The sequence below is a fragment of the Rhopalosiphum padi genome, chromosome 3, assembly GCF_020882245.1.
Source record: "Rhopalosiphum padi isolate XX-2018 chromosome 3, ASM2088224v1, whole genome shotgun sequence".
Taxonomy (NCBI): Eukaryota; Metazoa; Arthropoda; class Insecta; order Hemiptera; family Aphididae; genus Rhopalosiphum; species Rhopalosiphum padi.
The window spans coordinates 53677777-53693097 of NC_083599.1; the positions used below are offsets into that span (position 1 = coordinate 53677777).

The 15321-nt window shown below is 31.6% G+C and overlaps 1 protein-coding gene across 1 annotated transcript; it reads right to left on the minus strand.

Annotated features, from left to right (window-relative positions):
• Window positions 1–393: 393 nt before the first annotated feature.
• LOC132926966 (uncharacterized) lies at window positions 394–14073 on the minus strand. The gene is made up of 7 exons (XM_060991406.1): window positions 11743–14073; window positions 6345–6519; window positions 4273–4384; window positions 3965–4168; window positions 2737–2805; window positions 2525–2668; window positions 394–1125 (listed from the first exon to the last, which is right to left on the minus strand). Exons 1-7 carry the CDS (start codon window positions 13391–13393, stop codon window positions 1042–1044), a joined length of 2439 nt encoding a protein of 812 aa, XP_060847389.1. The 5' UTR covers window positions 13394–14073; the 3' UTR covers window positions 394–1041.
• Window positions 14074–15321: the final 1248 nt, after the last annotated feature.

Here is a 15321-nt window from a genome sequence, read left to right on the forward strand (position 1 = left end):
TGATGTTTATGTATTAAGGAAACAAACAAGCCAGACTTTCGGCACGTTGGACAACATATTGTAGTACTCGAGTAACATCTTCACTAAAGTTGAAAATAACTTTGGCGGGACATGTACCAGAAACTACCCCACCCAGCACCCACCCTTAATAATTTATAATAAACTGGCTGGGAAACATTCAGTGATAAAAATAGCTCAGATAATTTTATTTAATCAGCAGAGAGTAGGGAGTACTAGTATGGACATCTGAAGTACAAAGTTTTAAAGAATATTGTGTGAATGGACTTAGAATCACTACCATACAAAGACGCAATACACGTCATGGTAATAGGAGACATTGTGGTCTATGGACCATATAAATGGGGCCTAAGGGTAGAGACAACTCGAATGTGATTTCACAGAGGTCTCATAAGCACCATCATATCATTTATTTGTGTACACATTTTGTTGCAAAACACATTTCAAATAAACATTAAACATATTTTAACACTACAACTGTTTAATTATTTTGATAATACGTTACATCATTGTTTTTCATTAGGTACCTACAACAATAATTAGGTATTATTACAGGTTTGATACAGAAAACATAATATTGTCTACTTCATAAAAAAAGTACAGGATTATTTTCAATTGTCATAAATTAAATTGTCTTACTTAAAAAAAATTAATTGTATTCTTAAATTGCTATTATAAATTATCAAAACATTAGCCATTATATCATTTTATTAAAAATAACATACAGACACACAGTTTATACACCAAAAATCCCCGTAAAAAAATTAAAAACTAGAAGAAATAAAAATCGTTATTAATTTATATAATTAAAAAAACATATAAAAAACGAAATAAAGTTCCTTTGTAGGAATGAGGAAAGGGACCGGTTAATTTTTCAATCCTAAATGGGAATGAACAAAGTTCCTTTTTTCGAGGTGAGCTAATTATTTTTTTTTAGGAACTTTCCAAGCACTATCTTAAATAAATTTCTACAATGTTAAAATACACTATAGTATAGAACTATACAACTAAATCCATTTATGCTTAATGGCAATATTTACAGTCAATGTGGCATTTTCTTCCGGGTGGTATGCCACATTTACATCCTGCTGTAGTATCTCCTTTTCCCTGAAACAAATAGTTTGTAGTTTGTATATTATAATCCAAGTATAAAGGCAAAATAATAGCAATAACATTATCATATATTTACAACATTAAAAAACCCTTATTGGTTTTGATTATAGTTAGGGACAGGATTTAGGTATAAGTATAAAAAATTTATGTAAGTAAATATGGACATATAAATATATAATTTATAAAATATATGCTAAGAGCATCATTAGTATTTGAAAAAAAATTTCAATTTTAATATAAGTACCTACTACCTACTACACATTTAAGGAAAACACGTTATTTATTTTTCATATAACTATGAAAATTGTGAATACAAAATTAAAAAATTATATAATTATCGGAAAACTTTAATATTGGATATTTTTTTACTCAAATGATGTGTTGCATTGAATAATTATAATTTATTTTAAATAATTAAATGCTTAATGTCTCGATGTATTGTTAAAACAGCTAAACAATCGCTCCACTAATGTAATTGAAACATAATATTTGAAGCGCGTAATATCTGAGGCGATAATTCTAAAGTTTTAGAAAGATGTCTATTATCTGCCAATTGATTTGACATTGTAGATTGTTAAAATTTAAAAGCTTGGGTTTTCTGTAACAGCACTAACAGCATGCATTTTCTTTTTACGATATCGCCTATTTGTGTACTTACTTAGGAATTTTATTTTGACTATCACTGAAATTATATAATGTATGAGGTATAAATAAAATATAATAAACATTCACGTGGTTACATTTTAGTGTTATATATAATATATTATTGCGTATTGTTTGTGTATTTTAGTATACTTGAATTAATAGTGCATTAGTGTACCTATTTGGTACTGAGTTGGTAGGTTATACAATACAATTTTAACTGCTAAAAACAATATACTTACAAAAATATATCTTATTAGTTTATTACCCTTTTTTTTCATTTTTCAAATCATTATTTTTGTAAATTGAGCCATTAAAAATTAAAGTCTAAACAGCTATAATTTTTTGTTTCCTTTTTTATATGTAAAAACTTTTGGTTAGCATATAACAGGGATGGCAAATCCATGGCTCGCGTGTCCGAGGTGGTACGCGAAAAGATTTTAATATTTAAATGCCATATAAGAACCAAAAATTAAGACTCCTTACCTACACATAACATAAGGTGAAACTAATTGTAAAATTTAGGTCCTTCAATATATCTACTGTGATTCTTATCAAAATACAATTCATGTTATCTATTCATATTTCATAGATATTTACACGAACAAAAAAGTCTATCGCTTCGCTGGTTTTTATTCGAACATAAATGTTAAAAGGACATCAAATACTAAATCGTTACCTAACTATTTTGACATATTTATTTATCATAATTATTAATTTTAAAATTATTCATGTTTTAATTTGAACTTACTTTAGGTCCCCATCTTGGACCTTTAGTCGCCCAGCAAATCTCCATAAAACATACCGCACATTTAATCCAATCGCACCCCTGCTGCTTTGATAGAACTGTACTACATCCTGGACATAGCATAGCATCTCCGCGTTCGATGAGATTCTTAAAGTTAAACAAATTCACATAAATTAATATTTTTAAACATACCTAGGTAGATTAAATGGATTTACCTCAAGCGTGCCATCACCCTCATTTTGTTCAATTAACTTTTTACATCCTCTCCCTTGTGTGTGAATTGACTGAAATAATTAAATATGTAAATAATATTTTATATTACCTATTGCCAAATAAAAGTTTAAAAGTGTTTGCAATTTATGAGTAAGTATATTTTTATAAAGTAGTGAGTATTGCCAACAGTTAAATAACAAAAATATAACATTGAATGGAAACGTCGAATAGAATCAAAAATATTATTACATTAAAATATCCGTTTAAACAATTTAACTGATTATTATAGTAATAATGTATGAAATACGTTTTTAAAATATTGCATTAAAAAAAAAAAAAAAAATAGAAAATAATAAATTATACAAACATTTAAATGTGCCAGCATATAACTATGCTTATAAGTATTTATTTATTTCAAATTATTACAGGCGGAGCCCAATAACAAATTACATACCTATAATATTAAATTGAAGTAAATACGCTACAGTCTACACTTTAATTAGTAGGTTAAGCGAGAAAAGTATTATAGTTATAGTTACCTACATAAAAACAGAACTATTTATAGCATATATTGAGGGCAATATATTTGGGCAAATAACTATTCTTTTTATACATTTTCAAGCATGTAGGTAATTAGGGCCTAATTGCGGATGAAATAATAAAAACCATACGAGTTGCGGATGTGCAGAGCTAGCTACATAAGATGACATGAATTGTGGATACAAATATTTCATTCATCATTCATGATCCATAGGACAAGCTACCAATTAAATTTTACGGAATTGATAGGTTTAATTAAGAATATAACTTTCTTATGAAAAAGCAATCGTAATCTGGTAAAATTCTCAGTAGTTCAGCACATAGATAATGAAAAAAAAAATTATTTTAATTAAAAAATAACATTATATTGTCATTACTCATTTAAATAATAATTAAACTTTTGTGACCAAAATGTTCGATAAACGGGTAGAATAAATTCATATTTTTAATAATTTCAACGCACAGAAAATTGTCAATACTAAACGATATCAAACAATAAAAGTACTTATATTAACTCCATATCCGAGGCATTATAGTATGTCTTAATCAAAATTATGTCCGCGACACTACAACTATGTCAAATACAATGACCTGGGGAATTTAGTTAACAACTAGTATATGCAGCCAATTTTTTTAATGGCAGCTCGTATTCTCATAATGCTAAACTTGGTCGACTTGTTCAATACTTACACCACATCGAACGCACGTTACTGTCCCACAAACAGGACATTTAAATTCCAAGACGTTATTCTTATCGTAGATCAAACACCAACCAGTACAGTCGGGTCGTCTGCACTGAAAAGATCCACCGTTGTGCTCTTTTGCCAACAACTGTCTGGCTCGTTCCACTGACCTTTGCAAAAATCGTTCATACTCTTCGTCTGAATCCAATATCTATGCGAAAATACATGTAATATTTAATTTTAATATTGCTGATGGATGGATGGATACCGAAATATAATTTAATAAACCACATAGGTTAAATAGGGTCTAGGTACCTTTTTTATTTCGCGGTGTTGTAAGACTCCGGTACAAGAGTACCGCTCGTCTATGTACGGACATTCAACTTGTTCGGCTTTCGAATGATCGATCGTCATTTTCAGACAAAGCCTAAATAACACAAAATCGTCATGCGCCCCATAAATTTAGTATGATTGTATGAAGACATAATAGTTGTAGTGAATTAAATTTAAGTATGTGTGGGCGATAGATATGTTTAATATGTGAATTTCTTACATAAATAATTCTTAAAACTGATAGAAAGTATATATCCAGGGTTGAGCAATAAATAGACAGTTACTTTAAGCAGTTAAACCATGGTGTAACCAGATCAAAGTTACAAATTACTCAAATTGTATGAAATTAGTTACTTTTTTAAGTTTAATCTATTTAGACTTATTTTCTATTACTATTTAGTATTTACTAAATATTACTTAGTAAAATTATATCAATCGAATAAAATTAATATGCACCTATTACCCTAACACATTTTACCAATTATTTAAATGCGTCTTATATAAAGTAACAATGAAAATATTAATGAAATACATCTTAATTTAATATAGAAATTGTGTAGGTGCCTAACTGGTTACAAGTAGCAAAATGTAACGAGGTAATGTAACTTGTATCAAACATATTAATACATGTAGATATTAATGATAATATTGCCCAGCTGTATGTAAACTGCGACAAAACATGTAAAGATACATTCTAGAAACTGCAACAATTTAATTTATTTATAAAAATATATAATATATATAGTCTATGTACATACCGATACGATAACATATATATGTATATAAATGCATCATATATACCTATGTGTTATTATGTACATGTGTAATTTAATTAATATGTTATGTTGGAGACAAATTTGTAAGGAAAATCCAAATTTATTTTTAAGGTTTAACGCAATATACTAAATATTGGCTCCTTCACAAGTGCAAGATTATCTCAAGTTAAGTAAGTACATGCTGTGTCGTATAATATTGTAGGTATTTAAAATGGAACTTACACAAATGTTTAGCCAAAACTACAAACAATTATTGGTGCTAAATAATTTTAAATTTAAGTTTAAATATAATTCCGAAATAAGCGGTTATTCGATATGGATTTGCTCATAGAAAACATGCAGAGCCAAATTGGTCTTAAACAACGACAACAAGAAACTCTACAAGAAAAATCATTTTTGGTACACAATCTATAGTTACACCAATACCATAACATAAATATTTAATTAAATGATTAACGTATATGTGTTATCGTATCGGTTATGTACATTGTACATAGTATCTAAATATATAATATGCATATATAAAATAAATTGTCGCAGTTTGTATAATGTTAATTTTTTTTTTTTTTGGCACAGTTTACATATCAACTTTTAGAAAAGGTGTAATTTTGTCGCAGTTTACCATCTCCCTTATTGCCCATCCCTGAGTACATCATATGTCAAGGGTCACCAAATGGTGGCCCGCAATCAAAGAATAAATAATATATGCCTTTTACGGCAACGTTATATGTATTATTGTTGTGAAAATAATACCTATTATATGTTGAAGCATGTACTTAGAATTTCGATGGCCCACAAAAATTTTCAGATTCCTAATGTGGCCCTTAAGACACACTGTTTGTTTTCTCTCTCTAGTCCACGCGCCACATAGACAAAACGCATTTACGCAGTCTGAGTACAAACTACAAGACGACGAGTTTTTCCATTATTCTTAATACAACGTTAATTATATATCGTTTAGAAATAGCTACAAATTACAACATTTTTAAATAACCTTTAAATTTTCAAAATTTTATTTTTTTTTTAAAAACTCATCGTACTCAGAAATATTATCAAAATTTAATTTTATAATAGGTATATTTACTCTAGAACCAAAATTGAGTGAGTTCTACTCAGACTGCGTAAATGCGTTTTGTCTATGTTGCGCGTGGGCTAGAGAGAGAGAACAAACAGTGTGTGACATCCTCTTTAAAAAATATTAATTGGTGACCCCTGTCGTATGTATTATATACGCACTATATGGTAAGCAAGGGAAACAACAAAATCGTATTTTCATACCTACAAAATACATGCAAACAATCACGTAACACAACGCCATTATTATCATATGTACATAAACACACAGCGCACTCAAAGGGGCCGTTATGAAGTACTAGGTCACTTTGCATTTCCATGGCCATTAATTGCTGATAACAGTTAATATCTTTATCTTCAGATGGCAAATGTTTAGTGTCTGAAAAGTAGCAGATAAAATTTACTACAAATAAGGTTAATACTTAATTCTGATAGTAAGTTTAAATATATATATATATATATATACATATACAAATATACAACATATATATTACATAAAAATTACAATATATATGCACAGTGGCGTATTTATAGCGTTTAAGTACTAACATATACAAATATACATAAGTATAATTTTAGGACCGAATGTCTGTAAAAAAAAATGACCGGAATAAAATGCCACCTAACTCAAATCTGATTAAATAATTCGAAAATGAAAAAAAATATTTGAATGGTTTCTCAGGTAATATTATTTATATAAAAATAATTTTTTCTTAATTAAAATATATCTATATTTACTAGTATTACTATTTATTATTTTAAAACGTCTTTTCTAAAATAAAAACAGAACTTGTACTAAACCTAAATCCGCGTATAACTAATACAATAGGTATCTGGTATACCATACTAGTATTATACACTAGCTTAATAACCCGGTTTCGCTCGTAGGTAACCTAATCGATTCATATATCATATATGAAAATAATATTTATATTTAATAATAAGTATTATTATAATTAAACTATTTAAAGCCTAGCCATGTAATATGTAATAATATTTATAATTTAACTTAATTTATAATGCTTAATATTTATAATTGAAATGACAAATTAAATGAAATTGGAAATAATACGAGTGATTTGCTCATAAGGAGTATTTGGAATAACTTTCAAATAATTAGTGAAAAAAATGGGAAAAAGTTAAATAGTGTCGTCACAAAATTGGATCATAAAAAAAGCTTAAAAGCCTGTTCTTCTTATATCGTATATATTAGACATAAGAAGTTTTTAGATCCGTTCAAAAAACAGAACATAACATGAATCATATTACGAAAATAATTGAAATAATATAAAAATTTAAAAGCTAATTATTGTGATTGTGTGTTGATTAAAATATGTGTCAAAGAAGATATAAGAAATTAAAAACTAGGTATCTTGACACGATTTTAACATTTTAACATCACAATATGCATTTGATTGATTTCTACGTAACACATTAAATATTTTTTGCATAAAAATCAGAAACTAATTAATAATTATCTATTATTATATTAAATATTACATGCTGTAATGACATGTTTTTCAAATTTTGAAATACGATCAACCTTCGATTAGAACAAAGAATGGATTTATATTGACTATTTAATCGATATTAAAGCTGATACGGCAAATCGTGAACTTATCTGACAACCACTCAATTTGCTCTAAAGAAAAAAACCTATTCGAATGTATAGAAATCTTAGCCCTATATACTTAAAAGTTAAAACAGTTTTAATATTCATACCTGAGATTTGAAAATGTTATGCAAGGTTCTTTATAAATATTGCAATCCATATAAAAAAAATTACTACCAAAGAGTCAAATTAAATTGTTATTATTGCTTTAAGTTCAAATTGTTACGACATTACATATTCACTCTTTCTGTACTCAAACTATAATTGTTATTATATTTTGTAGTAATTCAATAACAAAAACCCTAGATACTATTGAAATGTTCTTAAAATAATTTATTTTAGATTTGTTTTAGTTCTTTTTCTGTAAATTTCAATAAAAAAAATGTTCCAAATTAAAATTCTTGAAAATGTAATACAATATCCCATATACCTAAGTTGTTCTTATATCTGTATAAAAATATTAACAATACAAAATGTACTAACAAGTAACAACAAGTATTTTAGAGTAAAAATTTAAAAATCTTCAACTCTTTTATAGTAATTTAAAGTTAGAATTTGAACGATATTACATATTTAAACGATAAAAGTCGATATTTATTAGACTTTATTAGACTTAAAAGTTTAACGTATTTTACGAATTTTATACATAACATTTTCAAAATACTCAAATTAATTTTAAAATATTAACTATGTATTGTAGGCTCTGGTCCCTATAAGTTGATCTAAGCTTAATATTATTATGTATTATAATATTTTATAGAACTTTATACTACCTAATGAATCCACCTACGACCTACATAATAACTATCAAAAAGCGATTCTAGACTCTAGAGTAGATATAATTTTAAACAATTGAACTATTTACTACTATTATTATACCTATTAAATATTTTATTTTATTTAATAATTTATAAAATTTAATAGGTAGTTAGATAGGTTTATAATATTCATAAATAGTTTAGGACATTTTAGTAACCTAACCTGCCGTAACACCCATACGGCCATGCCTAATAAAATTATAATTGTTAAGTGTTAAAACTTTTAATTGTTATTAATTTGTAATTATTAGATCATATTAGATTTATATATACAGATAATTGTGAATTTATATATTTACAATAATATGTTAAGTACTTAATATATTAATTATCATGCAATTATTAATAAGTTTTTAATTTCTTAGAAAATGTTTATTATCATCTATAAAGGAATATCTATTTAATTTAAAAATGATTTTAAGACTGTTAAGTTTTTTATTTATTTTTAAAACTAATTAAAATTTATAAATAAATAATATACAATATACAAATAAATATAATTAAATAATTTGTATTATTATTAGTTTAAATTTCATATAGTTTTAAAATATCTTCAAGTAAATAATCTGATTTAATTTTTCAAGTGTATGTGTGCTATAACTAAGCTTGTGTCAGTCCAAAGTTTATCCATATAAATTTTAATTTAAGAAAAAACATTTTCAAAATCAAATCGTATATAATGTTAAAAAAAATTACAAAACTATGATAAATATTCAAACATGTAAAATTATGTATATTTATAGATAATAATACTTTGTTTCAATATTTTATATTATTATAGTATTAACCTTTAACTACGTTCAATGTGCAGTTGCCGCATTCAATTTTTAATTTAACAGATTATGGATATATCGTACGTATTGTTTGAATAATATCCATTATAATGTATTTAAATTAGGTGTATCGATTCAATATTTCTCATTCCTAAAATTTAAAAATTGTTTTAGTGTTTAGTGAATATAAATTTATTGCTGTTGAAAAAGTCTAAAATGTTATACCTAGGTATACCTATTCTTAAAATTAGCATGCAAAATTTATAAGGAATCCTTATTAAACGTTAGGCTACATGTATATAAAAATGATTAACCCATGAACCTAAATACGCTACTGTATTGTAAAATATACTGTATGTTATAATTAAAGTTATTAATGAATGTAAGTGTTAACACAAAATATCAAAAGGCTTTGAACTTCAACATGCATATTACATAATTCTACATTTTATGTATGTTACAAAAAATATTTTAAATGTAGGTATTTATTTGTTTTTGATAATAATATAACTATTTTTATAAACTTTAAATAGTTAGTCAGTCCATAGGTATTATTTTATTTTTATAGAAAAGTATTTTACAAAAATTAACAAATTATATAGGTACATAAGATAATTCGTTTTTCACGCGTATCCAAAATAATGTTTTGAACGTTAGGAGGTTAAAACTGCGTAAAAACATTTTGTGTTTTCAAACACTTATAACGTTGTAAAAGTATAAATTATTCAATGTGCAAAAATGGATGACTTACGATTTAAGTCACTTTTACCCTTATTCTATAATGCGTGATTAGTCATTATGTCTTAAACTCTTAACTAAGGCTGATAAAGAATAGTGCAACAAAAAGTAGATACTACTAAAAACGGATGGAAGTCACCAAATAATAAGAAAAAATAGGTATAATCGTTTAATAAATTATATATATATATTTCCTGTAGCTACCATACTGCGAATTTGATGTAAAAAAATGTAGCTATGTAATGCACCGGGACCATTTTTATTTATTTATTTAATTTTTGGATAAAATGAAGTACCTACCGTTTATTTTTTTTATTTTATACTAAAATCATGTCTATTTGTCTTCAGATATTCAAACCATTTATTAAATCACTTATATTGCACAGTATACTTATTTAAAATAATTATGTTTTGCCAATATAATATAGCCTTTATTTTAACATGTATACCGAATGTTCATTAGTCCGTTACTGTTATAAACGGTATTGAATATGGCATTAACGGTCATCGATTATAACGTAACTTATTGATACTTGAGTTTTGAATGGTTAATATTAAGGTGATACGCACACGCGGACTTACATAGTTACATGTTAAATAAGTACTTATATCAACTTTAATTTTTCTTGAACATCAAATTTGCAATATGGCTATTGAGTAATTATTTATTAATTATTAAATATTATTTTTAATTAGTATTTAATAATTTTTTTAAATAAAAACTTAAATATAGTGAATAGAATGAAAGTTATTTTAGATCGTCGTGTTACATTCTTGTATTAACCATAATCTGTAATATATTATGCCTATACGATACACCCGTATGTTAACTGCTTACCCATATTTATTTTCTTTATTCGTATAACAAAATAAATATGTTATTTGTATTAATTAATTTTTAATCAAATTATATTTTAAGTATGAGATTTTGACATTAATATTACTTATAATCTTTTATTTATTTTATGTATGCAATTTTCATTATGATACAATCATTATTACTCTCGTAGTAATATTAATAAAATATTATATTGTAAAATTGACTTTAATTTGTATTTTAATTTATTATAAAATAATAGTTATTTTATCATATTTCATCAATTTTTATTTCTAATTTATTCCATAGGTTTATACATAAAAATCTATAAAAAATTATTCCTGTCCAAAGTATAGGAGGAAAATATTTATACGTATAATAATACGGTGTATTTCGATGAAAAAATATACGTATTATTTGCACATTGTACCTATAATACATATTATCTTCTAGTCACATCAGATTTTATCGTTTTTAAAACACCTTTCGCCAAGGGCGTCCCCAGACATTTTCTAGGGGGGGAGGGCAAAATTAGTTTAAAAAATAAATGAAGATTTTTTTATACATTTTATTTATAGTACATTATTATGTTTATTCGTAGACGGGGGGGGGGCAAGTGCCTCCCCTGGGGACGCCCATGCCTTTCGTACATTAGGTACATGACTATATTCGAGAGAGCGAGCGCTCTAATATTATTGTACACGTTGATGGCATACTCGTTATTGGACGTCGGGAAATTCTAATACATATTATTACGTTGCACATTTCCGAAACTAAGTAATATAACGTATACATTTTCCGAGTATATACCAAACGTCTTTAGTTTGAGTATACTATACTGTACCTGCAGCAGACGAACAACCGCCGCCGCCGCCGCCGCCGCCGCCGTCACTCCGGACGACCGAAGGTGTCGCGTCCAACTCGGACGTTTTCGCTGCGGCGGCGGCAGACTCGAACGCCGTCCGCGTTGTCTGCAACGACGGTTTAGGGACAGCGGTCGTGGTGCTCGCGACCGCCGTGTCTTTGCCGACGGTCGACCGCTCGTCCGCGAATCCCGTCGGCCGCTGTTGTTGGAAAAACGCTAAACGTTTGTGTCGCACGAGCCGCTTTTCGTCGTCCGCCGCAGACACTTTGTCCGATCGCTTACCCTCGTCATCGGCCGCCGCCGCCACTACCGCCGCCGCCGTCGCCGTCGGATACGATTTCCGAATGACGGCCGCGACGATGGCGTTCTTGTGGTCGGCCGTCAGCGGTACGGCCAACGGTACGCCAAGCCCGCCGCGGTGGTTCCTCTGCCGACATATTTCGGCCGCTCGCTTGTCCAGCTCGGTCAGGTTGGTGGCGGCCATGGCCGTGTACAGCGCCGCCGGGGACGCGAACCCGTGGCCGCGAGCGGCTGCCGTCGTTTCCGCCTTCGAAGAGGTCGTCGGCTTCTTATCGAAAAAGTGCTTTTCGATCTTGTCCACCCGCTGCATCAGTCGGTCCCTCTCGTACTGCGAGATTTTTCGCTTGACGTTCGACCCGGTGGCGGCGGCTGCGGCCACAGCGGTGACGACAGGCTGCGGCTGTAGTTGCTGTACGACGGGCGGCTTGGGCGCGGGACCCTTCCTGCGCCGTTGCGCCGGTGCCGCTCGGCGACAGGGCCCGCGTTGCTGCTGCTGCTGCGGCGGCGGCGGCGGCTGCTGCGACGGCCTCAGTTCCGACCCGTTCGCCGGCGGCAGAGGCGCCCTATACTTTTTCCTGGACATCGTGCCGGCCACGCGTCGCTGTACCGTCGCAGTGTTCGCGGACGCCCCCACTGCCGCGGCTACGGCGTGAGATTCCTGAACCGTCGCCAGCGGCGGTGGTGGAGCGACCCGCTTGTTACGTCGCCTGGTGGCCGTCATCGTGCCGGTGGTCGCGGCCTGACGGCCGGCGCGCGCACTCGTCCCGGCCGCGGTAGACGGCGAGATCGGCTGTCCGCGATCCGTCCGCCGCCGATGGGCCACCGGCAGCGTGGCCGCATCGATGTACTCGACCGCATCTTTGCCGTCGTCGTCGTCGTCTGCATAACGTCCGTCTCGTCGGGTCGCGACGCCCTTCTCGTCGTCGTTCCGCGGCGGTCCGTCTACGTACGCGAAACTGTACACGGTCGTCGTACTGCCCGACCACCGCGACCACGTAGCCGCGGCCGCGGGCCTGCGACGAGCCGCGACCGGCGTGACCGCCGCGTAGTCCGGTTCCTGTTCCACGTACGCTTGCCGTAGGCGCTGCAGATCGTCTCGGAACCAGGCCGAGTCGTCGTCGTCGTCGCCGCTGTCGTCGTAGTGCTTGCTCCTCCGGAACCATTTCATTATGGAAAACGACGAATACCTGTGACGCCGCCTTTCCGTGGCGTAGTAACGGCACGGCAGTCGTGCCGCCGCCGCCGCTCCTCCGGCGCCGCCGCCAATCGTACCGCCACCGCCGCCGTCGACGCGCCGACGGTTGTACGACGACGACAACGTCCCGGGCATGACGGCTACGGGACCCGAGCGAACCCGATTGAACTGCAGTAGAACCTCTCTAATCCGTCGCCTTCGCGGTGACTGGGGGGGTGTGGTCGGAACGCGAAAAGGGTAGGATTATCAGAATATATACAGAATCCTGATGTATAAGGGAAATGCTAAACTAGCAATTCACTTTGTATAACATATATCTACTAGAAATTGAAAAATCCAAATGTATTCATATCGATAATACTATATGGTCGGATCAACCGGAGTGGCGGGCCAGCCGAGGGCGGACGAGAGGGTTACTATTGTATAATATAATAGCGTTTACACCGTAAAAAAACGCTATAGGCACCTGTTTCGCACAATCGTATAATTGCATATTGGCATTTTGAACATCACACCTTTTGACGTGTATCCATATTGGTAGGTACGTCGAGACACGCGTTTTAATGAGACCGCACAGTTATATTAGATAATATGTCGTTTTTTACGACACTCGACACAAGAGATCTGAGAGCACTAAACGCGTGTAACGCGCGTTCGAAGGTGTTCGAAAGAAAAAAAAACGATTACATTAATTACGTACTTATATATTTTTTTTTTTTACAAAACGTGCGGACGCTGCAGCGAGCGGCTGTATACCGCGAGACTATACTATATAGACTGTGTGCTACCAGTGTCCGACAACGACGGCTGTTCGCCTATAAAAATATTATAGTGACAATTATATTATTGGCCACCGACGGCGGTATGTGTGTGTGTGTGTGTGTGTGTGTGTGTGTGTGTGTGTGTGTGTGTGTGTGTGTGTGTGTGTGTGTGTGTGTGTGTGTGTGTATGTATGTGTGAACGTGTGAATGCTGCCTATATGTGCGTAGACGCTGTGTAGAGTTGGCATGAGATTTTAATGTAAACTATTTTCGTTGATGCTACGGAAAAAAATAGTCTCGGGACGCGTAAAGCGAACCCGGCCGCTAATGGCATTCGTGATTCATAGGTGCATTTATATATATAGAGTGAGATATATATTATATACAAACGTACATTTTGTTACGAAAAAAAAAAATCGTAGCAGAATAAATTATGGACTACAATGATATTATATTATTAGTTAACAAGTATTTTAAAATTTTGTCTGTAACCTGATAATGTTTAATTATAATATACTTTTAAAGATAATTTTATATGTTTGAAAAAGAATCCGTCTAAATTGCATAATATCGTGTCTATTTTTTTTTAGTACCTACCTACAATTAATTATTTTTCATTTGCGACTTACTCAATCCTCAGAAAAACATTGTTGTTTTTAAAATATACCTATACATTTATGTAGCATACTGCAGTGCTGGTACCATAACGATTTTGTAATTAACGATCATCATATAGTTTTTAAATTAAACAATAGGTATATAATAGGAATAAGCAACAACAACAAAAAAGGTGGGAAAAATGAGTACCACTCTGCAGATGTAAGTACATAAGATGGGTGTGCTAAGTTTGAATTCATTGATAAACCATTGTATACGAAAAAAAATCCTGAGTCTCCACTGAGTCTGTTATCTTATAAACACATGAAATACATTTCATGATATGTTTTTTTTTCTATTTCTATTTTGTAATTAATTTTACTATTAGTATTTCAGTAGGATGATTTAATTTTTGTTGAAAACATTACATTTATTAGTATTTAATTATTATAATATATATATACTTTATAGCATATTATATTGTAACGTGAGTTTTTCATTTTTCCGGACAACTTGTCCAATATTTCTTTCCGTAAAAAAATTATTTTGACTATTACGAACATTAATAAAAAAAATGAGACCGCTCGGTCAATCCGTTTTTGAGTTATACGCTTACAAACGAATATCATTTAAATTTTATATAATATGTATACTATATAGATTATAATTATAATTTATAATAGATGCAATATATTATATTAGCTA

What these genes read in the sequence shown, in the direction of transcription:
- LOC132926966 (XM_060991406.1), bottom strand. Translation starts at nt 13,393, where the DNA reads ATGCCCGGGACGTTGTCGTCGTCGTACAACCGTCGGCGCGTCGACGGC. An exon ending in CGGTTGTTCGTCTGCTGCAG is followed by an intron (nt 6,520 to 11,742) that starts GTACAGTATAGT and finishes GCTACTTTTCAG; the next exon opens with ACACTAAACATTTGCCATCT. An exon ending in AGGGTGATGGCACGCTTGAG is followed by an intron (nt 2,669 to 2,736) that starts GTAAATCCATTT and finishes TTTAACTTTAAG; the next exon opens with AATCTCATCGAACGCGGAGA.